General features: G+C 46.8%; 1 protein-coding gene across 1 annotated transcript; it reads right to left on the bottom strand.

Moving 5' to 3' along the window:
* Positions 1–1,095: 1,095 nt before the first annotated feature.
* On the bottom strand, positions 1,096–23,720 carry CSNK2A1 (casein kinase 2 alpha 1). Its single transcript, XM_064673844.1, has 13 exons — positions 23,582–23,720; positions 11,931–12,128; positions 10,821–10,932; positions 9,799–9,900; positions 9,321–9,371; positions 8,404–8,463; positions 7,707–7,790; positions 7,199–7,309; positions 6,284–6,385; positions 5,283–5,383; positions 4,415–4,563; positions 3,069–3,155; positions 1,096–2,438 (listed from the first exon to the last, which is right to left on the bottom strand). Exons 2-13 carry the CDS (start codon positions 12,029–12,031, stop codon positions 2,323–2,325), a joined length of 1,176 nt encoding a protein of 391 aa, XP_064529914.1. The 5' UTR covers positions 12,032–12,128; positions 23,582–23,720; the 3' UTR covers positions 1,096–2,322.

The raw sequence follows: 23,720 nt of genomic DNA on the forward strand, positions 1-23,720 counted from the left end.
TGCGTAACACAGCCACAGTGGTGTGGCACCCAGGGGCTGCTGCTGCCCCATAAAAAATACCTGTAACCCCCCCGAATTCCCTCGGGGCACCGGCAGCGTGGGAACAAGCTCCCGGCACTTGTTGTAAGGGCTTGTCACGCCCAGAAAGCTCATTCCACACACAAGCTTCCATGTGCCAGGGCTGACAGGCATTGGGGAGCATCATCCCCTTGCAGTCTCCTCTTCCATCTGCCTCATCCTGGTGCAAACCTCCCTCGCTTGGAATAACAGAAGCACTTGGTTAAATGTCCTGTGCAGGTCACAACCTGGCACAAACAAGCTGTATTTTGTCATACTTGGTGCTTTTATGTTACAGCACATTGAGGTAACAGTCAACATGGTCCAACTTTCACATAATTTTAGGATATAAAAGACTTGAGTACAATGTATTTCCACTGGATGGCATTACGGAGGAGAAAGCTACCCTGGTGTACATGAAAAACCTCATCTCCCTGCCAGCAATCCTCACAGAAGGGGGCTGTGTTTTATATCCCAGGATTGGGCTTAATCCAGCCCACATGTTCCATCCTAAAATTAACTAAGCAATGTGGAAGTGTGTGGTCATGACTCCCAAAGAACAGAGGAGGGACAGGTGCTGGGGACAAGCAGGAGACACAAGCCAAGGCATCAGCACGTGCTGAGGACTGGGAAGAGCTGCCAATGCCCAGGGTAACAACTGCTGCAATGGCTTTGGGATGGGAGGTCACCCAGAATGACTGGTGACATTGCCCCTGCAGCCACGCTAGCTGAGTCCCACAAACATTAGGTGACTGAAAACAAAGTCACTGAAATCCAATGAATGGCAACACACTCAAAAAACCTAAGAATTGGTTCATCATCTCAATGCCCCACCATCAGGGGTGAGACAGAAGAGGAGGCTTTTCTGGTTTTATGGCAAAAGATCCTTCTCCCAGGAGATACTTTGGCTTGTGACATCTGTGTGAGGCTCCTCTGCGCTGCTCCCCCTGTGTGTGACAGGGACAGTGGCTGTCACCACTCCCGTGTCAGTGCACCACCACCCAGGGAGGCCTCTACACAGGGAACTTAAATCTAACCTCGATAAATAAAACCAAATGTTTATTTACACCAAAGAATTCCAACACTGGATCTTTCACATATGAAGGACAAAGTATATATACACAGCAAGGGGTAGCAGGGCTGTAACAAGGGTGCTTTTTCCGTTGTCAATGATAATATTTGTCCACAATTACTGATCTACCATTTCAGTTTAAGTTAACGTCTGCTTGCTCCTTCCTCTCAGTGCATATTTACAAGACTGTGAGGTAACTGGTATTCTCACCACATGGCACGTGAGGGAGGGGATGGTGGGTGAAGATGTGGGACTGGACTTGGCGCAGTCTGATTTTTTTTTTTTTTTCAGCTTTAAGTAGCCACCAGCTCGAAACCTATAGAAACAATTTAAAAACAATATACCCAATAACAAACTAATTCCAGAGATCCAACCCAAGCAACGGCAGGAAGAACCCTCCTGTGAGAAAGGGGCTGATCAGAGTAGGGCTTTACTCTACAGGAGCACCTGTCTCGGGAGGTGGCAAGGACTCCAATTGGATCAGTAACCTCATTTTTAAGACTAAAATTACATGCAAGGGGTGAGTTGGCATTCTGGTTGGCTCCTAAGGAGACATTATCCAATCCAATTAGGGTTTTGGACATTATCTGCACTTATTCCTTTTAAGCTTATCCCACCTCTCCCTACTGGAATTGTCTCCTCAGTGTACCCTGGCTGGGACATATGCAGGACATGGGGTTAAAGTGAGTGGTACTTTAAGAATCCCCCTCCCCTGCCTCATGAAGACTTGGTTTGGTAGTCTCTGGAGAAGAGCACAATCCCCCAAGGTGTAGGCTCGTGGAGGAATAATGGTGGGAACGTGAAGAGAAGAGATTTCCAGCAGGATGCAAGAGCTTGGAAATGCTGTTGATTCATTTGTTATTAAATGAAGAGTACTTTTTTCTTTTTTTGGGGGGGGTGGGGTGGGGGGGGAAAGAAAAACTGTCCAAGAAATATTCCATCTGTAGGTATTTTCAGGGAATCCCCTGAGTTACGAAAAGTTCAAGTAAAAAAAGAAAAATCAGCCTATAATAATTTTGTATATAATGACTGAACTACTATAAATCCACAAGCAACAGTTCAGACACGGTGTCTCCAAAGCGTTCATCCCCTCCCTTCCCCTGCCAGGCACGAGCTGCGTCCTGAGGAGAGGTGGAGGGGGAAACCTCTTCCCCACCTGACTCAGCTCAGGCAGCAGGAGACAGAGCCCGTCACTACTGCTGGGCGCCTGCAGCAGCTGGAACCGGCATCCCCAGGGTGGTGGTGGCAGAGATGACGGGTGAGCCTGCTAGAGGTCCAAGGGGTGAAGGTGTTGGCACTGAAGAAATCCCTGGAAGAGAGACAGGGGAGCAGGAATTAGAGTGAAAGCAGCGCATTGCCACCCAGGACAGCTCAGCTTCTGAAATCAAGTGGTAGCTTTGCAGGTCAGTTATGTTTTCAGAGCTGAGATTAAAGGTCTGTCTCAGTTCTCTGTGGCCTCTGAGAAGGGCTGACTGAAGAGTCACTGATGGGCAGAACAGTGGCAGGATCCCAGAATGGTTTGGGTTGGAAGTAACCTTAGAGCTTATCTTGTGTCAATCCCCTGTCATGGGCAGGGACACACAAGGTTGCTCCAAGCCCCATTCAACCTGGCCTTGAACACTTCCAAGGGATGGGACAGCCACAGCTTCTCTGGGCAGCCTGTTCCAGTGCACTGTCCTTCAAACTGCTGCCAGAAAATCCAACTGCAAAGCACTTTTTAAAACGAGACCAGAAAAGCAGGTCAGGCTGCCCGAGGCCTTATTTATCTTGCTCTCCCACCCACTTCTTTGCAGCCTTCCTTGCCCTTGTCTCCGGTCCCAGGGGATGACCCGATGCCCCACCTGCAGAACTCACCTTCCTGGATCCTCACACCCACCCAGCACACACAAATGCTTCTTTACCACACCAATCACCAAGAAGAGCTGAGAGCAGGACTGACCTGACATCATGCTCGCACTGCTGACAGGAGTGCTGCCACCCGGCATGTTGGACGAGCCCATCCGAGCCTGGTCTTTCACAATGGGATCTAGGAAGAGCACACTACCCTTAGGTGCTGTGTTGCCAAAGAGCTGCTGAGGTACACAGACTGCTCGTGGCCTCTGTGCTCAGCCAGCCCTGGCATATCAAACACCATCTACCAGAACTCAGAAAGTTTTACACCATTTCCAGTGGGAAGCACTTAGAAGGTACCAAGGTCGTGTCACATCAGGGAAAGCCACCTAAATGTGATTTGGGGGTCAGCAGGACTGCTTGACAGGAAAACCTGAAGGGAATTAAGATGAAGTTTGATGTGTTTTCTGTGCTAAGCAACTGTGTAATTGCAGAAAGCAAACCCCAGATCATGGGTGTAGCAAGCAGATAGATTATCACTAATTACAATCATGTGTCACGTCTCTATACACATTCCACAGCAGCCTGTGAGCTGTCAGGAGTGTCACTGGAGCTTGTTGTCTTCTGTGAGATGATCCCAACTTACTAACTTTTCACTTTTCATGCTCTCACCTGAACAGGGACAACCCCTTCCTGCCTCCCAGGCCTCCTGTGTCAGAGGAGGGAATCCCAAATTTTGCCTTTCCTCATGCTGAGCTCAGCACTACCTGTATCTCTATGTGGACACAAAATTGCCTGTTCATTCAACTCCCACATTCCATGTTTTTGGCTTTACTAATGCTTATACCTGCAAAACATTTCACTGGAATATTTCCCGCAGGTGTAGCACAGATCTGCAGTTTGTTAATTACAGGGGTTCTTTTAGCAGCAAGAAAAAAATCCCACATCTGAGCAAATGCTGACATTTTGCATTGCTGCAGCTGTTTCAAACCCCTAAATGTCAATATTTGTGAAAACCAGCAAACATTTAGAAACATTTACCAGTGAAAGTTACATTTTTGCTTGCAAACCCAAGACCTGAATATACCAGTGGCTAAACAATTTAACAACAAAAGGAGTTACAAGGCCTGTTTCTCAACAAACCAGACATCTCTGGGTTTATCAAAACATTGGAATCCATGCATACCTGCTGAAAGCAGCTACAAATCACATCATTTAGGTGACCTTCCCTGATATCACCTGATGATTCATGGGCTCAACACAGGTATCCAATACTGCTTCCTTGGCTGGTGTAGGTGGCAGTGGCCTATTTTACCCACCCCAGAGACCAGCAGCCTCAGCTCCAGGTCAGAGACCAGGCTTATTATTGTTGCTGTTCTCAGTTCCCATCTGCACAACCCGTGGGAACAGAGACTTCCCAGGGGCAGATCTCTCAGGGCAGCAGCTGATACTCACAGAAGTAGGGGTGTTCCATGGCTTCTCTCGCTGTGAGTCGTGACTGGTGATCGTATCGCAACAGCTTGTCTAAGAAATCCAGAGCTTCTGGACTCACCAGATGTTGGTTCTCGCTGTGAACAAAGCGCTCCCATCGCTTACGGGAGTGTCTGTGGGAAAAGAGACTCAAATCAGGCCGGGCAGGGGACAGCCATGCCAAAATTCACTCTTTTAAGGAGCAGGAACTGTGGAAGATGTCCGTCCCCGAGAGGGCTGGTGCAGCAGCCGCAGGGCTGAGGCGTTCTGGAACATGAAGCAGCAGTGCACTGAGTCTCCACGCGGTGGCAGAGCTGCCGTGGCCCCAGCACACTCACTGTGGCCACCACAGCCCTCGGCACAGCCAAAGTGGCCACCACAGACCCTGCACAGCAGCAGGATTCATTCAGAATGGATTACAGGCCTAAAATTCCAGGTTCTGCTCTTCTCTTATGCCCCCAACATTGGTTCCTTTAGTTTTAGTATCACAAAATAACTCTATGAAGGGAAAAAGAATATGTAAATACCACCTGAAGCAGCACCTGATTTTCCGTGCTGTAATGCTGAGAAACAGCACTGTTTGTTCCCCCCAGACTGTAGAGCATTTGCCCTTCACGCTTTCTGCTCCAGCAGTTCCTTTATTGCCTGGATGACATTTAAAAATCTTTCCTCAGGTCCATTTCCATATAAAGGACTATGAGAAGCACTGGCTAAAGGGACCAAAGGCACAAAGTGACAATTCTCCAGAATTCTGGCTCTGGTTTCTCCCCTAAGTTTTTGTTTGCTTCAAGGTCTGTTGACAAAGCTGTAACTGTGTCCAGATCTACCAAAGAGACTCCAGACATTGGCTCACCTGCCCAAGATGTCATTGAAACGTGGATCCAGCTCAATGTTGTATTTGTCAATGTAGTCATACAGATCTTCTGTCCCCAGCACCTTGGCTATCCTCACCAGCTGGGAACAAACAGAAAAATAAGTCACTACTGTGAGGGGATGATAATGCTGGAGCCCACGTGAAGATACAGCAGCACATTCCCTTGGAAGCTTGAACCTGGTCTCAGTGGTCTGAACCAGCAGCCACAGGGTCATCCTGTGGCTCTGGCTTCCCCAGCCACACACAGTCCCCAGCATCAGGAATGTGCCTCCACTCACAGCCAGAGCTCAGTACCCCAAGGCAGCCAGGAGGGAGCCACATACCCTAAAATCTCCAAAACCTGAGACTTTGCAATGCTAACTCCCTTTGTAGTAAGAAAACATTCAAAACCAAGAGAGGAGAAGGCAAGAATAACTGGTCAAAAAAGCAGAAACTCTGGCTCTTGCATGTGAAGGGTGAAGCGCCGCCCCAGAGAGCTCCAGAATGGAGGTTTGAGAATAAAAGGTCTCTGTTCTGGAATATTTGTATGTTAGTCACATGCAGAGCATGTGGTAAAGGTTTAAGTATAAATATTCTGGCTTACAGGCAACACATCAAGGATTTCAGAATCTTGATTATAAACCTGCACCAAATTCAGTTTCTATACAGAGAGGGGGGAAGGTGGATAGTGGCAAGGGCTTTCCACATAACCTCAGGAATAGTCAATCTGTGTACCAGAACACACCAGCTGTAATGTAACTATTGTTACAGCTTTTCCCAGACACCTACTGAGGAGCCCCTAAGCACAAAGCTCTATAAATCCATTTCCATTTAATTGGTTACATAATCTTGCACACTTGAGAAAAGGAATGTGGCTTCAAACTGAGCAAAGAAGCCATTAGAGAAATGCTTAAATCCTTCTCCAGATCACTCGACAGAAGCCTAAGCAGGAAGTCTTCATGGTGCTAAGAGAACAGAGATTGTACATGACCAGCTCTCACCTGATCATAGTTGTCATGGCCATGGAAAAATGGTTCCTTTCGGAATATCATACTAGCCAACATGCAACCCAAGCTCCACATATCCAGACTGTAATCATACATCTGTACAAAACCAGAAGGACAATTCAATTTCTAATGAATCAAGCAGAACAGACTTCCAAAACTAACAGGGTCCCCCCCCTCCCTCCAGTGATACAAACGTGGCCACATTATGCTGGAAACAGACTGAACTATCTTCATGTATCTTGATCCCTAAACACTGTTCGGCTCAGTGTTCCACTTACTCAAACTGGGGTACAGCAATTAGCAGGACAGCAGGTATCCTAGTTCCATCCCTGTCCACCAGGATATTAAAGATCAGTGCCTTTTCCTGTTTTCACTGCAGGCTCCAATGTTATGGACCATCGAGAAGTGTGTGTGGGGAAGGTAGGGATCACAACAAGCAACAAAAGGCATGGCCTCCCCAAGGTCCACAGGCAGGTGAGGATGTGCCTTTTTTCAGAACCAGTACACTATGAAAGTCACCAGGAACACTGTGATTTCCATAATGCAATCTGCCATCAGATATGGGGATGCTTTTATAGCTTAATTTAGAAGTTCATGCAGTACTCGCTGTTCCCACAGGGGCTTTGTTTCATTCCTGTACCTTACTGCAAACACAGCCTTGCTAAAAAAATATTCAGCATTTGTATTCCAAGATCCATGATGATAGTTCTGCAGCTCTTCCTCAGGTCCTCAGACTACCCATTAGTTTCTTTAACTCAGAATTTCTTTAATTTTATGGCTGCTTTCTGCCACACATTTTGGAACAGACTTTAGCTTCAACTCTCTAGACATCTGAATTTTGGGTTTGTTACCTTGAAATGGCACAGACTTTCCATACAAAAGTCAGTGAGAAGTCCCGGTAATTCTTACCTGATAATCTACAAGGAGTTCAGGTCCTTTGAAATATCTGGAAGCCACTCTGACATTGTACTCTTGGCCAGGGTGATAGAATTCAGCCAAACCCCAGTCTATTAGTCTAAGCTAGAAATGGTAGAAAACAAAGAAAAGAGGCTCAAGGGGTGCTCCAGCTCTCCAGTGGCTGAACAACACTGCAGGTGAGCTTAGTCTGAAGTTAATTTACAAGTCTTCTATTTTCAATTCATTTGATCAGAGTATCTGGTTATGTTTTCTCCCCAAACCCGTATCACCAACCAGTCTAAATAAAATACCTCTCCTTGCAACCCTGTCTGTACACGTGACCCCATAAAAGCTTCAAAAAGCAGCATACAGAATCTCATTTTACAGTTCTCCACACAAGGGGAAGCGCAGTGCCCTTTGAAGGGATCTGCTAATACCACTACATAGGAGTACCCAAAAGGGATCCCAGTTTGCCAAAAGCAGGACCCTCCCCCCATGCCCCCCAGCCACCCCACACTACCTTTCTGTGCTCATGGTCAATCATGACGTTGTGAGGTTTGACATCTCTGTGCATGATTCCCATGCTATGGCAGTAATCTAGAGCCTGCAGGGGACAAAGAAACAGACATTGGAGTCACAAGGACCTCTCGAGTTCAACCACATTCAGAAGTATTTGCACATACACCAAGTGTAATTAGACTGTCCAGTGTTACATCCTGGACTAGACTCACTGATCACAGGACTGGAATTTCAGAGTCCCTAAGAGCATAGTTACTAGGCACTATCGATCAAACAAGGCCCCCTTTTCCAGACTCCTAAGGAAAAATTACTTGTTTCAGAAGAATGGACAAAGACATTTGACTCATATTACATTAGAGCACAAACCCAGCCAGCAACAGCTTACAGTTGTCTGTTTTCAGAGGCTACATGTACTTCTGATTCAGGACCTTAAGCTATCTCAGTGTACTGAAAGGCTCTGCTAGCCTCAAAAAAAAAAAAAAAGGCAAAAAAAAAAAGCCTAGCATTTGTTGCAGAAACAAGGCTGAAAAAAAATCAATACTGAGTTGACATTTTTCTGCCCCATTCTTTCATAGGCTTTCTCTTCCCTTCCCTTAGTGATAGGTCACTATGATCAGTGACATGAGAACCATCTCTACAGGATTAGCTGGGATCAAATCCTAGAAATAAACAGCCAAAACAGCAAAACACCAACTTACCTTCAAAATCTCATACATGTAGAATCGAATATCATAATCTGTTAATGTCTGGTATAATTGCTGTGGGACACAAACACATCATATCAGTGTTTAACACCCAAAAAAACCCATCACATCCCTGCCAATCCAGAACAACCCAGCCCTGTCCTGGGCTGCTGTGGTTCTCCAAACCCATTTGAAGGACTAGTCCAAGTTTTCCAAGTTGCTCTGATCCCACACCCAACTCTGATCAATCTGTTTCTCTCCCCTTACAAATCCCACACATAGTTTACTCCCAGCTCTGCTCAGACAGCACATTCTGGTCCCTGTCAGTGGCTACCTCCAGTTTCACCTGCCCAGCACCAGCACAGGCCATGCCTGCACTCTGGGTCACAAGAAGACTGAGGGTGCTCTGCAACATTAAATAGCTATTCCTAATGGCACTGCACTGCCTTTCTTCTCCTGAGGTGGGTCAGTAGGAAGGGGACAAAGAAACATTGAAATCCCTACTCCCAGAAGTATGAAAGGCCACAGAAACCGCAAAGAAACATTTAAATCCCTATTCCCAGGAGTATGAAAGGCCACAGAAACAGCTGTTCAGATTTAAAGTGGTTTCAATAAAGAGTTGTACACATAAAAGCAAAATGCTTCCATAAGACAGGCACTGATGGGCCACACAGTAACAGATTCATGTGCTCCCCAGTTTAAATACCACTTGGAATCTGAATTCTCACCTTTTAACTTCTGTGGCAAAATGGTACTGAAGGATTAATTACAAACTTCTATCCCAAGTGTATTTACCTTTAAGCACAGTTCCTATGCTGGAAGGAAATGATTAAATAGCCTGCCTGACCTGTGTATTTGACTTTCCCCTCAAAAAACAGAACGAGTGGCTTTCAAACAGAAAAAAAATGAGAAGTTCACATCCCACACTGTACCTTAAAGTCTGTGTTGTTTACATGTTCAAAAACCAAAGCGGGTGTCCGAGACTAAAACAGAAAGAAAAGCGTTCAGCCATGGTAAGTTGAGATAATATGTTTCCATTTAGGATCATTAATTAAACAATTTTTTTCTCCTAAAACTGCACAAAACCCCTCTGCCTCAGATATATTTATGATTCTCCTCAGACAGAGAAAGCAGAGCCAAAGCCCACAGCCCCTGGCAGCACTGTTTGCAGAATGAATTAACTTCTCTCAGCTCGCTGGTATCTCTTCCTCACAGAGTGAGAAGCTGAAGGGACCTGTGGGGGAAGGGCCCTCTAAAAGAAGTTTATCAGATGAAGAGCTGATCTTATTAGTCAATTCAAAAGCAGGATTTAAGAGCAGGGATAAACAAAAACCCGGATCAGAGCTGAAGTCAAACACAGCAACTTCACCCATAACCCCAGAGTAGCCTTTCAGTTGCTCCCATACTCACCACAGGATCTTTTACTATATCTGCAAGGGTGATTATATTGGGTCCACCTCGCAAGTTCTCTAAGATCTTGATTTCACGCTTGATTTTCTTCTTTTTAACAGGCTGAAGAATAAAAAACCCAAAGTGTAAGATAAAGCACTGCAGTAAAGTGAGGCTAATAGCTCAACACCCAGATGACTGCAGATCAGCAAAATGCATCAGAGCCTTTGTAATATAACCTGAGTATGCATCACTCCAAGAAGGGCTCAAATATCTGCTGTCTCCTTTCTAACCATACAACCCTGACAGCTACAGACACCAGTTTCACGTGAAGGAAAGGCAGGAAGACATTTTTTTTTTTAAGCTCTCTGAATATGATCTGATAGGACAAGAGAGAGGACAAGAGGAAACAGCCTCAAGTCCTGCCAGGGGAGGTTTAGGCTGGATATCAGGCAAGATTTCTGCACGGAAAAGGTTGTCAAGCCCTGGATCAGGCTGCTCCAGCAGAGGTATTTAAAAGACACATACATGTGGCACTGGGGGACACGGTTTAGTAGTGAGCTTGGCAGTGCTGGGTCAATGGTTATACTAGATGATCTTAGACGGCTTTTCCAACTTGAACAGTTCTGTGATTCTATGATATTCCAAGAATTCTTAACTGGCATGTGGCAAATATTTAACTATGAGAAGTCCACGGGCTACTGGGAGGGTCACTGAAAGAAGGCCATGCCCACGACAGCATGCCAGGGCACTGACACCTAGAGAAGGTGAGAATTTTGCAGTCAGCTGTTGAAGCGTTGCTTAGCTCTAGGTAAAAACGTGCTGCACATGAGGGCTTCTTTAAGACAGAGCCTAATTCCTTACAGGCAGAGATCTGACTTAATAACCAAGTACATATGGAGGCTCAAAATGATGGCCTGTTTCACTGAATGACACTCCAAAGCCAGGCTTTAAGGATTTCAGTTTTAGAACATCAAACAGGCCTTTCTGGCCTCCTGATCACCTCAAGACAGATTTTATCTGTTGCCCAATCCCCAGCTCACCTTGAGAATTTTAACAACTACTTTTTCATTATTTGTAATGTTGATGGCTTCAAATACTTCACTGTATTTGCCTCGGCCTAATTTTCGAACTAGTTGGTAGTCATCTTGATTTCTGTGGAGAGAAAAGGTTAAAGTTCCAAAGAGCTCAGTCATTTCCACGACAATGTACAAACTGCTCCTTAACACTTTATCACTGCCTCACTTTCCAGACAAAAGGGATTAACTAGTGTCTTCTCCTGACTAGGGTGATTAAGAATTAGGAGAGAAACAGGGAACTTCTATTTGCCCAAGGTAGATTCAATCCAAAACTATGGACTGATCTTTTCAGCATCAGCAAACTCTAGCTATCTCTTCTCCCAGTCTCTCTATATTTGAAAGCTACATTTTTCTTTGTATAATACTGTTAAAAATCAACAAAGGCAGTGACAGCAAAAACTTAAGTGCTAGCCTGTTTAAAAACAGACTAGGCACAAAGAAGCACTTATGCTCAGACGACTGTGTACATTCCAGAAACTGGGAACTGCAGCACAGCTGAGGGCTGAACTCTGCCTGGGCCCTCCACATCCCAGCAGGAATGCAGAGCTATGAAGCTGCCACCACTGCTGTCTGATTCTGGGAGGGTTTAGTCATGAGCTCAATTTAGACACCTCCCTCCTTCAAAGAGAAGAAGCCGTGTCTTTTCCAGTCACTGGTAGAGAGCAACAAGTCACAAAATAGCATGTACCTATTTAAGTCTGCAGAGTCTCTTCACTCATCCAAGCCAGAAGCAACTTCAGTTTGAAAGACCTTTCACTTCTTTTCAGCCCTGTGCTCAGGGCTAGTTTGATTGTTTCAGAGGAAGACTTTCTTCCCTCTGAAAGGGGATGTTTCCTGACTACCTGGCAAAAATTCTTCAAACTTTTAATGAAGCTGCCGTTCCTTTGCAGCTGAGGATTTAAAAGTTTGATAAGAAACACTCCTTTGAAGAAACACCGTGATCCTAAAGCTTGACATCTGCCAAGGAGCATGGAAAAAGCCTCACGCAGCACAGGCACCTGAACTCCCCGTGCACCCAGATCCACAGGGATTGATCCCAAGGCAGGGACATCCAGAGGCAGCCCAGAGACTTACCCCCACTCAACAACGTGCGACTCATAGTCCCAGTACTCGCGGGGTCTGTGTGTGTTCACATCCGTGTAAACCCTGGCCCTGCTCGGCACGGGTCCCGACATATCAGACAGGTTGGCAGGCGGAAATGACGAGATGTGAAATCAGAGGCGACCTGGTCTGCAACGCTGAGAGGAGGAGAAAGGCCTCGGATTCCTCCACCTGCAGAGAGAATATGAACGAGAGGTTAAATTCTCAAGGTACTATAAAAGTATTTAAGTTAATCATTAAAAGCTGCTGCGAAGGAGAGGCTGGAGCCCAGCCACAGGCCTGGGATCGGTTGTCAGAGCTTGGAAGCAATTTGTCTGCTCTCCCTCACACAAGACGGGTCACTTGGCCCCCCTAACAAAGCCCCTTCCAATCTTGCAACTTTCAGCACGTTGTTTCCAACTTCTGGTTGCAAAGATAACTTTCCAAAAGGAAAGAAATGTCATGAATTCTGTATCTGCAGGCAGACTCCTTCTTTTCAGCTGCAGAGCGAAAGCAGCAGCCACAGGCTGCAATCTCATCTCTTCTCCATCTTGTGCCACCCTCTGTAACCAAACCAATTCTGCTGGGAGGGGAACCCCTTTTAGTCATGACTTTCTACAGCCAAGGCATTAAATCTGACTGTCCAAAAGACAGCAGCATCTGTGTTGGATTATGATGCTTTACTCAAACTCGAAAGAAAAATTCTGCTGCAAGAGTCTGAAAATCTTTCTTTGCATCTGCTTGTCCGAAGCGTTTGGTATGCACCTCCAATTCTTCCTCCTTATAACTGGGTTTTTGCAAAGCTTCTGTTAGGTTTTATCAGTATTGAGACTAGTCAAAGTCACTCAATAGAAAGTTACTGTTTGTCAAATACTCTGAATTTTTATCATCTATAGCTGAACACCTTATCATCTATATCTGAATATTTAAGACAACAGTAACTCACTACAGTTTTATTTCAGTATTGTCCTACCTAAAATAAACGTAGTGCCTTTGCACCTCTCAAATCTTTCACGAGTTGACACATTTTTAGGTGCTTAAGTAAAGAATCTCTTTGTCAGCTTTCAAGATAACTGGCAGGGAGGGGAGCTGTCTCAGAGCATGGAAGGGCTCTGTTCGGTGTGCAGCACATGGCAGGGACCCGCAGCCCTGGGTATGGGCTCGATCAGTGGGCAACACTACGACCTAAATGAATGTATTTATTTGCTATGCCAATCCTATCCTTCACAGAAAACAAGCAACTGACAGACTGCAGGAGGAAATAATAGCCCCATTAATCAGCAATTAATTGAGAAAAGACCTAGAAGTCTGCTCGGAGCAGTTATCAGGCCTATCAGGACAATGCAGACTGGAAGAAAATTCTAGAAGCAGCAAAATCCTGCTCTACTGGCAGTGTCCTGTTGTTTATTCAAGGTCTGAAGTGCTTCAGCTGCTGGGAGGACCCAGCAAGAACCACTGGCTGTGAAGACCTGGGGGCACAGGTCTGATGTCCCTTCACTGTGTCACACAACCTGACCAGCAGCTGGTCCTGCATCCAGAGGCAGAAACATCCATGAGGGCTCTGTGGCATGGACAAAGCCTCCTCAGGTGGGACAGACCTCAGCAGTTGAGTTGTTTTTTGACCTGCTGACACACCAATGGTGTTGGAGGCAGCTCCAGGCAGACAGGGTTGCAGTAATCCAGTCCCAAGGTTAAAAAGGGACATGACTGTCCCAAAGTGCACTGAGGCCTCACACCAAGAGGGTAAGGAGGGGGCACTTCAGCCTGGCGTGCAGCTAATGGAAGAATATGAAGTATTCCTAAAAATATGGTAAGTCTATTCCCGGACAATATGTTAGTTCTCTAACAAAACACACTTCTGAAGAAGATGAGGTAGCAATCATCTAAGACCTCAAAGCATTTATGTGGCATGACTCAGACACTTAGAAATTAGATGTATATTCCAAAAACGTCCTCAGGCATTACCAGAGCATGCAAGTTTACTAGAACACTCTAGTACAGTGAAATTTGTTAGATTTCAAAGTTCAGTCACAGTGGTTTTGTTTCTCCTCATTCCATGTGCTTCTGGCAGAAGATGCACTGGCTCATTTCCTCTGCCCAATACTCCTCGTGTAGGAATTAACTGAACCTATACATGACTTAGCAATTTTAATTTTTAAGCACAACCCAGTATCAATAAAGCACATGTGACTGCTCCAGCTCAACCCAGCTGAGCAAGATCAGTTTCAGCAAGGAAAAAAAAAAAAAAAAAGAGAATAAAAAAGAAAGAAAAATCAATCACATTATCTAAAGATAGATCAAATTTCACAGTGGCTATTTTTTGTCACGTAGCTCTAGCCTAGCTCAAGCAGCACATTGTAACTGGCTGCTCAGAGAAGGGCTTTTTCAGGAAATCATCGACTGTAGCTTCTAAGAATGGCACACAATGTCTATTTATGAGGGTAGGTATTATTGTGTGCTGTTCTTTATACAGGAAGGGGAGAAAGTCTGCACGGATAATTTAATTTTGAAGCAAACAAAGTTACAGACATATATAAACTTACCCTGCCTGAAAGCTGCTCACTCACTCTGCTCAAAACTGCCAAGGAATTCGTATAGATTTTTCTTCCACTGCCCCTGGAGGGGGATCATTTTGCAGTGGATCCAAGTTCCTTGGCAGAAGGGAATGACACAAATAAGGACAGATAATGGGGACAGGTGTTGACATGCAAACATCAGTTGAGTTTCCAGTTTTTCAGGCAGAAAATCTAAGTATGAGCAGTGATTACACCTAGAGAACTGTCTTGAGCTTGTTACAAAAGATGAGTTCTATTTCTGCAGAACCCAAACAGAATGTTGTCATTTATTAATTCCTGCATTAATGACAGAATCATAGAATAATTTATATTGAAAAGTCTGCCAAACATCATCTAGTCAAAGCAGATGAGATTAGATCAGGTTGCCATGTCCAATGCAGTCCTGAGCATCTAGAAAAACCCACAGTGAAAAAATTTTAATTTCTCTGGTAGAGAAGTGTTTAACTAGAAAACACAACCATGAGCTTTCAGAAAACATACCAGAGGTCACAGAGAGAGGAAGACAAAGCTCCCAGCTACAGTCTGACACGCTATTCACTGCAAAGGCTTCCCTGTGCAAGGACACAGAGCAGTAGTCTGCTGCCTGAGCAGCTTGGCAAGATTAGATATTTTGTGCCAAAGTTCAACAAAAGGGTAAAAAGCCTCTCAATGCTCACTTTAAATCTGATTTTTAAATCATTTTAACTTAAATCACAGTTACAAACTCCCTCATTTTTAAAAAGGGATGCTATCATCCTTAAAATGCACTCTAATTCCAAGGGCAACCCCTGCCCCCATGAGGGATTTAATATCTTGTGAAGGATCCATACTTCCAGCACCTATTCCGATTAGCACAGGAATTTCCTACACCCTCTGTCCTTCCAGACATATCCACTTACAGCAAGTAGCAACAAAACACAGCTAAGAAATCCATGCAGATTAGTTTGAGAAGCACACCTACTTAGCCTCTAGAAAAATTTGCTTTTTTTTTTTTTAGTCAAGAATAACTGAGATACTGGAATATCTTTTTCCTCCTTTTCAATGGAAATGTTTTTGGCACCGAGCTTCTCTCAGGCTGAGAACCTTAAACCTAAGAAGTTGCACCAGTATGACACAGCACTCCCACAGGCTCCCAGTGAGCTGGAAGCCAAGAGCTTCCCAGAAGACTGGTGTCCCAAGGACCCTGCAAGTGCTATCCAAGTGATGACCTTTGTGGATAAGGTTTGGAGTATAAATAATGCACCCAGGAACACAAGCACCGCTTGACACGGGCTTCCCTGCTGCTCACAGCATGACCTGCCCTCCATGTGAACAGTGTATTGCCAGGAAGATCCAAGTTCATCCAGATAGAGAGGAGTGAACCCAGCAAATCACGTGCAACACCACAGAAACCTGGTTTTATTAGCAAGGACCCACCTGAACTTGATTTCAGTGAGCCCATAGCAAGCCCAGAGGAGCAAGACAGGACCTGAACTGTCCCAAGATGACCTCAAAGTGCCAAGAAAACATTCCCATCACTTTATCAGTTCCAGACAGACTGTCCCAGAGAAGTTCCCCTTCCTCTAGAGGAGAAAAGCGAGAGGGACAGATTGGCCAAACAGGTCTAAGACCTCGCTCTCACTTGTACTTTCCCCACGTAAGCTCATTACAGTGGCGACTGTGCCAGACTAAGACTGTAAACAGGCTGAGACAGCAGCAGGTTTGTTGTGAAAGAAGAAAAGCTCTGTCAGTGAAGAAGAGCAGAATTACAGAATCAAAAGGTTATTCCTTTCTTTTATCTACAACTGCAAGCAAGATGTTTACCTTTCATGGCAAATGGCTTAAACCCAGCCTCTGAAATCACAAGTGTGTAACGTGATTTATTAGGGTGAGGAAGCATTACAATGATCAGATAAAACTGCTGATGATTTCCTCCACATAGCCCACGTAGCCCTGTAATCCTCCCAAGGAAGAGCACTTGCTCCTTCAGAGTTTGGAGAACAGCTACTACTGGAGAGACACCACTGAAATTAAAAGATCAAGACATGCCTAAATACTACAGTACAGCCTGGTGGCAGCCAACATCTATCAGCACCCAGATTACCTTTGAAAGAAGAAATAATAATAATCAACTTAATAAAAAACATGCTTTACCTCACAAAAGACCCCAATTTATGTGTTTTCATGATGCTGAAACTGCAGCAATACAAGCATGGAAGAGATGACCTCCAGAAGTCCCTTGCAACCTATATTTTTCTATGATTTCATAGCTAAAATAGAAACAAGCCTGGATTAACAAAGCTGACACTACATCCTTTCCTGAAGATCATTCACCTACTAAAGGGACACCATCAACAGAAGCACAGATTTTTAAATCTGAGTCAAAAGAAAAAGCTAAGGTTTGAAATTGAACTTTTCCCTGGATATTGTTTTGGAACAGCACAGTCTACTCTAACTGCATTTTCCACCAAAGTTATTTTGCAGATTTCTTTTAAATAGCTGGTTGTGAGGAATAACAAATCATGATATCCAAAGACCTCAACATTCCCTTAAAAAAGAAACATGAACAGTCGTGATTAATTCAAAACAAGACATGGTCAGTCGCTAGGGAAAGCAGTTGACAGGTTTAGTTATACTGGAAGAAACATCTTGGAGTAATTCTGTACTAGAAATATCCTAAAATTTAGATTTGCTCTTCCTTCATCAGCTTGACTGATCCCCCCCTGAATTCCTTGCAGTTCCTGCCAATGAAGAAATTATCCCTTGCAACAAGGATCACGATCTATATGGAAGTCACAGGACCGACCACGGGATGGTTTTAGTTTTACCGTCACTCCGTGTTTTACAATACCCTGCACAGTCTTGGGGAAAACTTCCCTGTCCCACTTTCCCAATGCCGAGAGCAGCGTCTCGCACGTCTGTCACCCTCCAGGATGCCCTGGCAGTGGCTCTGGTGCCCACACACCCTCCTGGCAGAAGGTCTGTCACGCTTTGTCTTCCTTTTTGTTCAGACCTGTAACAGCTAAATTGTAGCAGAGCTCTCACAGACCCTCTTCGGGTCTCCACTGTCTCAGTTTGGTTGGACAACTGTCCTTTGCCAAGTGTCAGTGTTGGCAACAGCACACGGACCTGGGTCAGGACAGCCAGGATTTCCTCCAGCAGCAGTGATGGGAATGCTGCTCACTCCATCTCCTAAGGGATTTTATCCAGAACAGACAACCTTTAAAACTCCTATCTCACCACTTCTCCCCAAACCCCTGGACTCTCTCTCATATTTTCAGAGCTAAGTTAGTCCACAGCACATGGAGCAAAGGGAAAGCTTTTCTTAACACAAAAACCCAAGGCTGATCTTGGATGAGGCTGTGGGCAGCAAGACACCCAAGCCCCAGCACCTCTGGCTGCTCCTGCCACTGCTCCCAGCCTCCCACAAACACAGCGGACATCCTTACTGCCAGGGCTGAGGAATCCTGGCACAATCCAACAAAAATGCCTGTAAATGTAACCAGGAATTGCCAAACTAACCTCCCTGTACACACACCAGAGGCCTTCTGCAGGCACCTCTTCCCCACCCCGACAGTTCAGGCCGAGCAGGGAGTGCAGGAAAGGTGGGCGAGTTTTTTTGGACGTACATCCCTTCAGGCCTGCCCTAAAGCCAAAGAAAGACTTCAATGGGAAGCAATTCTTTTTTATTCCAAGAGCACTAACAAAACTAAAGCTCCTGCTGCTGGAGCTTCAGACAGTATTCCAGTTACCAAAACTACCATTTCTGAGATCCCAGCCAGGGAACTCTTCCTGAAGGCTCACAACGGGGAATGTTTCAGCACCACTACAGGCTCTTCAGAGCTGACATCAGGCTCCACTGGCAGCGTCCCCTGGAAAGTTCTCCCTCCCTAATTGCTGCTAAGTGACACAGTTGTTTTCCTCATTAATTAGTAGGCACAGAGCACTGCCAGGCCAATCGCTCAGCTGATTTGACTCTGGTTCATGTACAGAGAGGGATTTAGCCAGAACTCAGACAACTGACCTGTACCTGTGCAACAGCTATACAGTTCCAACTGATCCGACCAGGCAATTCCCAGAGGCAGGAACAGTTACCAGAGCCAAAGGATAAACCAGTTACACTGCATGTAACTATTTCTTCAGGAAATCCCTGTGATCAGCTGTTCCATGGAGCAGGCAATGCACCACAAACCATCTCCACTGCTCAGCTGGCATCCAGCAGGCTCAGCAAGAACCACCCGGTGCAAGCCCCTGCCAGAAAGTAAAGTTCTGACATAATCCTCTAAAAATTCATCATTATTAACACAAGATGAACCCAGCTACAACCACCCCAAAAATCAAACAGGAAAAAACAGCTATTAAACTCCAGTGTAATAGCTATTATGCCCTGGGTACCCAGTGCTGGGCTTATAAACTGATATATATAGTTTTATATACAGTTAGAACTGTTTAAACCCCAGTGCTGGCTCCTGACACTGCAGGTGATGTGAATGTACCAACCAAGATTTTAATATTTCACCCCAGTGTTCTGGAGATGAACTGAAGCCTGGTGACCTCAGCACTCTCACCAGTGTAGCCCTTGGGGACACAAATGCTGAACCCACCACTGCCACATCAAACAACCCCCCAGCATCCTCCTTCACACCCTGCAACCAACCCCCCAGCAAAGCCACTGTGCCAAAACCTGTAATTTAATTTTTAGACTCAGCTGAAATGAACCTGGATGCTGCACAGTGAGCAAAAAGCCCCCCTTTTTCCTTCTGGAGTACAATAAAAGTGTGGAAGAAAGGCTAGAATTCAACAGCACACTGGTAACAGGCACAGAAACCTGTGACAAAGCCTGGGAGAGGAGGAACATTGCAGGAGCTCTTGCTTTCCTACACTGGAAATTAATCTGTTGTGCGCGTCCACGCTCATCCATTTTCAGAACACTAAAAATAAAGATTTTCTGACAACTCACACACACGTGTGCAAAGATGCTCTGAGAAAATGCCTTCTCCTAAGGCTTTGGCAACAACAGGGAGAGGCTCCATTTTGCCTTCCTGGACAAGCAGGAGGAACTGGGGGCACTTTTCCCCACCACAGCAAGACCTTTCCCGCCCAGGGAAAGCAAGTTCTGGCACGTTAATTCTGTGTTAGCACTGCACAGCACACTGGACTCTCCCCACACTTGGCTTAATTAAAAGAGGACTAATTTAGCCTTTGGTTGTTCTAGAAGGTGCAAGGGCAGAGCCTCCTTCTCTGCAAAAATGGAGTGAATAACTTCCAATTTTCTAGGACTGCTGTTAACACTCAGAGACATGACTATCCAGTGGGAAACCTGCAGCCAAGTTCTGCCTTGACTCAAAATTATTTTCTGCTTTCATCTAGTACACATTTTATTCACCATTCATGTTTAATAAATTGCCATAATATGAGCCAGCCATTACGTGGACAGCAGCTGGACAGCCTGCTTTAGAAATTGCCTCTGCATAGGGTAACATTCCTTAAAAATTAGAACTCGGTAAAAAGGACGTAACTCTCAGAAATGAACTGTGCAAAAATAGAATTATTGAAATTGTAACTTTCCAAATGTGAGTCTGTGGTGGTACCAAGTCCACAAAGAACTCCAAGCCCCCTTTCTGCTTTTCACCTTCCCAAAGCAGCAGCATGAAATGGGTAATAAAATCATTTGCTTGAATAAAACTGCCCAGAGCAGTGTGAGCACAGGAGCAGGTAAAACTCATGTCACGCTCATGTTGCTGCTCCTCTGCTGCTGACACCTGACCAACAGAAGATATCCATGAACCACTGATCCCATGACCACATCAACAATCCCATTTCTTATCAACCTTTCCTATGGACTTGTTAGTTTGGCACCTTGATGGCAAAAGGTTTCAAAAACCAGGTTGGAAAATCACTCTGCTTTCAGACCCAGCACTGACACCAGCTGAGAAAGCTGCAGCCTCCTCTTCCAAGCAGTTTTTCTAGGTCCAAAGGAGAACTCCTTTTCTCCAATTACATTCTGTAAATTCCAGGGAAGTCAGCTCTTGGAAGCCCCTGGAAGGAGATATCCAAGCTCAGAAAAATTATCCAAGATCTGTCTTGCAATCAATGTTTGCAGCCAGACTGAGTCACAGCAGTCCTTCTTGATTTTAAAATTTGGGAGTTTTTTTTTCCCTCTCAAGACCTTTAAGGGACAATAAGATCTAAGATGGCATCAATCTCATCCAGGGAGTTTCTAAAACAGATACCTTAATGTAAGCAATTCCATAATGGAGGAACAGTGGAGGTGACAGGTCTGGTAACCCAGAAATAAATCCCTGCCTCTTCAGAAATGTGACATGAAATTAATCACACCACCACAATGTCACCCATTTCCTTCTCCTGCCTCCCTTTCCCTTATTCCTCAGAGGACACGAGGAAAGACAAAAAGAGAAAATTAGTTCTGTAAGGAGAAAATGGAGAAGAATTGAAGTGAAAGCTGTGAGGACACCCACCATTTAATAAAACTGGGAAAAGTTGGGGCCCTGTCCCTTTTATAGTTTCTTTCTCTGTAACTCCACAAATCCAATACCACCTTTGAGCATCCTGTATTCCACTTCCAACCCATTCCACACCGATGCACCCAACCTGCCTCAAATATCAATCACTCAAGTCTTTCTGTGTCTCACCCTCAGGAAATGGTGTTTTACCAAGTGTTTCCCCAGCAATCCCCACTCCCAGCTTTGCATCTGCATTCTCACATCCCACCAGCTTTTTTTCAAGCAAACAATTAACTGTCCCTGCACAAACCCTATGTCATAAAACATTCCATGATCCAATTTCCTCCACATTTGCTAGAACTCACCGCCAGTTTTACTATCCCTCTTGCAAAGAGCCATGTTCCCAACATCCAGCAAGCCTCATTTTCCTTCAACCCATGAACCCATGATGTTCCCTTCCTCCACCCTGTTTCAGCTCCTCAAGGGCAGCAGGTGAGTGGCCAAACTCCCTGGTCTGAGTGCAGGCCATGCACACCCAACTCTACCACCAGCCACGAGGGAACGAGAGGACAGCAGGTTTCACTAACAACAGAAATTATATTACCAGGTATTGCCATAAATCAACAGAGAAAGGTGAAATAAAGGAAATTTCTCCCCATTGCCAAGATGAAAGGGAAGGATCACTGCCTAACACCAAAGATCTACGTTCTTCATGCTCAGGGAAAGGTCTGGACCTTTACAAAAAGCCCCTCCCTGCCTGGAGGCACCCAAGGAACTGGGATTCCAGCTGCAGGGCATGGGTGGGTCTCCTGAGGGCAGAGTGCTGCCTGCCCTGTCCATGGGACTGGACATTCCCATTCCAGTTTTCACTTTCCAGTGCCTCCACAGAGGATGGACCACTCTTGGTATGTTTTACCCAGGCATGGCCCTGTGCTGTAGGAATGAGAACATTCAGAAACCAATCCTAGTTTTTAGGACTAACCAAGGAACTGATCAAGCTTTATACTTTCCCCCAAATCCTACCTTGAGTCTTCCCAAGCTGAGCCTCCCCTCTCCCAGCACAACCTTCACCCTTTTCTACATCACAACAGCAGGAACGACACAGGGATGAGCAACTCCTCTGCCCCTGCTGATGCTGCACCTGGAATCCACACCAGGACTCACACCCAACACCCTGGTCTGTTGGCAGGACCAACGAGCACCAAACTGAGCAATTCTGTTTCTGAAAAGAAAGTGCTTTCCAAGAACCAATAAATCACTCCCTGCCCCAAGCAGAACTGCTGGGTCTCAACTTGATTCCTGCTGTGCCCAGGCACCTCTGAGTCCTTCTGGGGGCTCTTCCCAAGCCATCTGCGGAGCACGTGGAGCTTCCCTGAGGAACCAGGTGGGCAGATGTGGAGCACAGGGCACAGCCCCCTCCAGACACATCAGCCTGGCACTGAGGGAGCAGCTCCCCAAGGCCCCAGCCCAGGGTCAGGTTTAAGCAGCACAAACCCCAAATCATCACAGACCCCTCTCGGGGGTATCAGGGTTGGAAGGGACCCATCAGAATTGAGTCCAACTCCTGGCCCTGCACAGGACATCCCAACAATCCCACCCTGTCCCTGAGAGCTTTGTCCAAATGCTCCTTGAGCTCCGGCAGCCTTGGTGCTGTGCCCACTGCCCTGGGGAGCCTGTTCAGTGCCCAACCACCCTCTGGGGGAAGAACCTTTCCCTGATATCCACCCTAACCCTCCCCTTACACAGCTCCAGCCGTCCCCGGGGTCCTGCCACTGGTCACAGAGAGCAGAGATCAGTGCCTGCTTCTCCTCTTCCCCTGAGTGTTCATAATCCAAACTTTATTGGTTTCACCCAAAGCCCTGACTAAGAAAGAATAAAGTGATCTGACATACACGGGGTTCCATAATCTTATCTCACCTCACTTACAAAGCGCATTTTACCAACAGCCACACACAGCTCGCTGCCCCCAAGGCACAATGAACCAAATTACAGCTGGGACCAGACTGACCACCGCCGCTTCCAGAGGAGACACCGGCGTGGGAAGCCGTGAGAACGACCTTCCCCTCCGCCCAGAAAGGCCCAGATCGGAGTCCCTGCGCAGCCGGGGGTGGCGGTGAGCACCAACAGGCCTCTCCCTGCCCCTCCGCATCCCCCCGCTTCTCCGGGCAGGGCGAGGGAGAGGCGAGACGGGGCAATTCAGGTAAATAACACCTACACGGCCCGAACGAGCGAGCCGGGAGCGCTGGGGGAGGGGACGGCCCCGGTCCCGCGAGGCCCTGCCCTTCCCTGCGCGGCCGGGGCCGGCCCCGGCCCGGGCCGGGGGGGCAGCGGGGCGGCCCCTCCGCGGCCCCTGCCCGCTCCCCCCGTGGACTCGAAGCCCCTCTGCGGGCAGGACGCGGCGGGCCCTGCCCCTCCCCGCCGCGCCGGGCCCGCCCGCTCCCCGCGCTCGCCCCTCAGCGCCGTCGCGGCCCCGCTCTGCTGAGGGGCGGCCGCGGCCCCCCGGCCCCACACCGCGCCCGCGGCGGAGGATGGGGGGGGCGGGGAGGGGGAAGCACAGGAGGCGCGGAGGCGCCTCTCCCCCGCCGCCCCCTCCACCCGCCGCCGCCGCCGCCGCGGGGCCCCGCACGGGCGCGGGAGTCGCCGGTACCTGGCGCGGCCGCCGCCGCCGCCGCCGCCGCTGCACACAGACAATATGGCGGAGGCACAAGGCTCGGCCGCCGCCGCAGGGACCAGAGCGAGGCGCGCCGGAAACGGAACCCAGCGCGGCCCCGCCACGCGCCGCGGGG

The sequence above is a fragment of the Pseudopipra pipra genome, chromosome 17, assembly GCF_036250125.1.
Source record: "Pseudopipra pipra isolate bDixPip1 chromosome 17, bDixPip1.hap1, whole genome shotgun sequence".
NCBI lineage: Eukaryota > Metazoa > Chordata > Aves > Passeriformes > Pipridae > Pseudopipra > Pseudopipra pipra.

Excerpts from the sequence above, each read along its gene's own strand:
- CSNK2A1 (XM_064673844.1), bottom strand. The coding sequence starts at position 12,031 with ATGTCGGGACCCGTGCCGAGCAGGGCCAGGGTTTACACGGATGTGAAC. Across the intron at positions 4,564-5,282 it reads TTCAATGACATCTTGGGCAG|ACACTCCCGTAAGCGATGGG; the intron begins GTGAGCCAATGT and ends CTTTTCCCACAG. Across the intron at positions 2,439-3,068 it reads CAGTGCGAGCATGATGTCAG|GGATTTCTTCAGTGCCAACA; the intron begins GTCAGTCCTGCT and ends TCTCTCTTCCAG.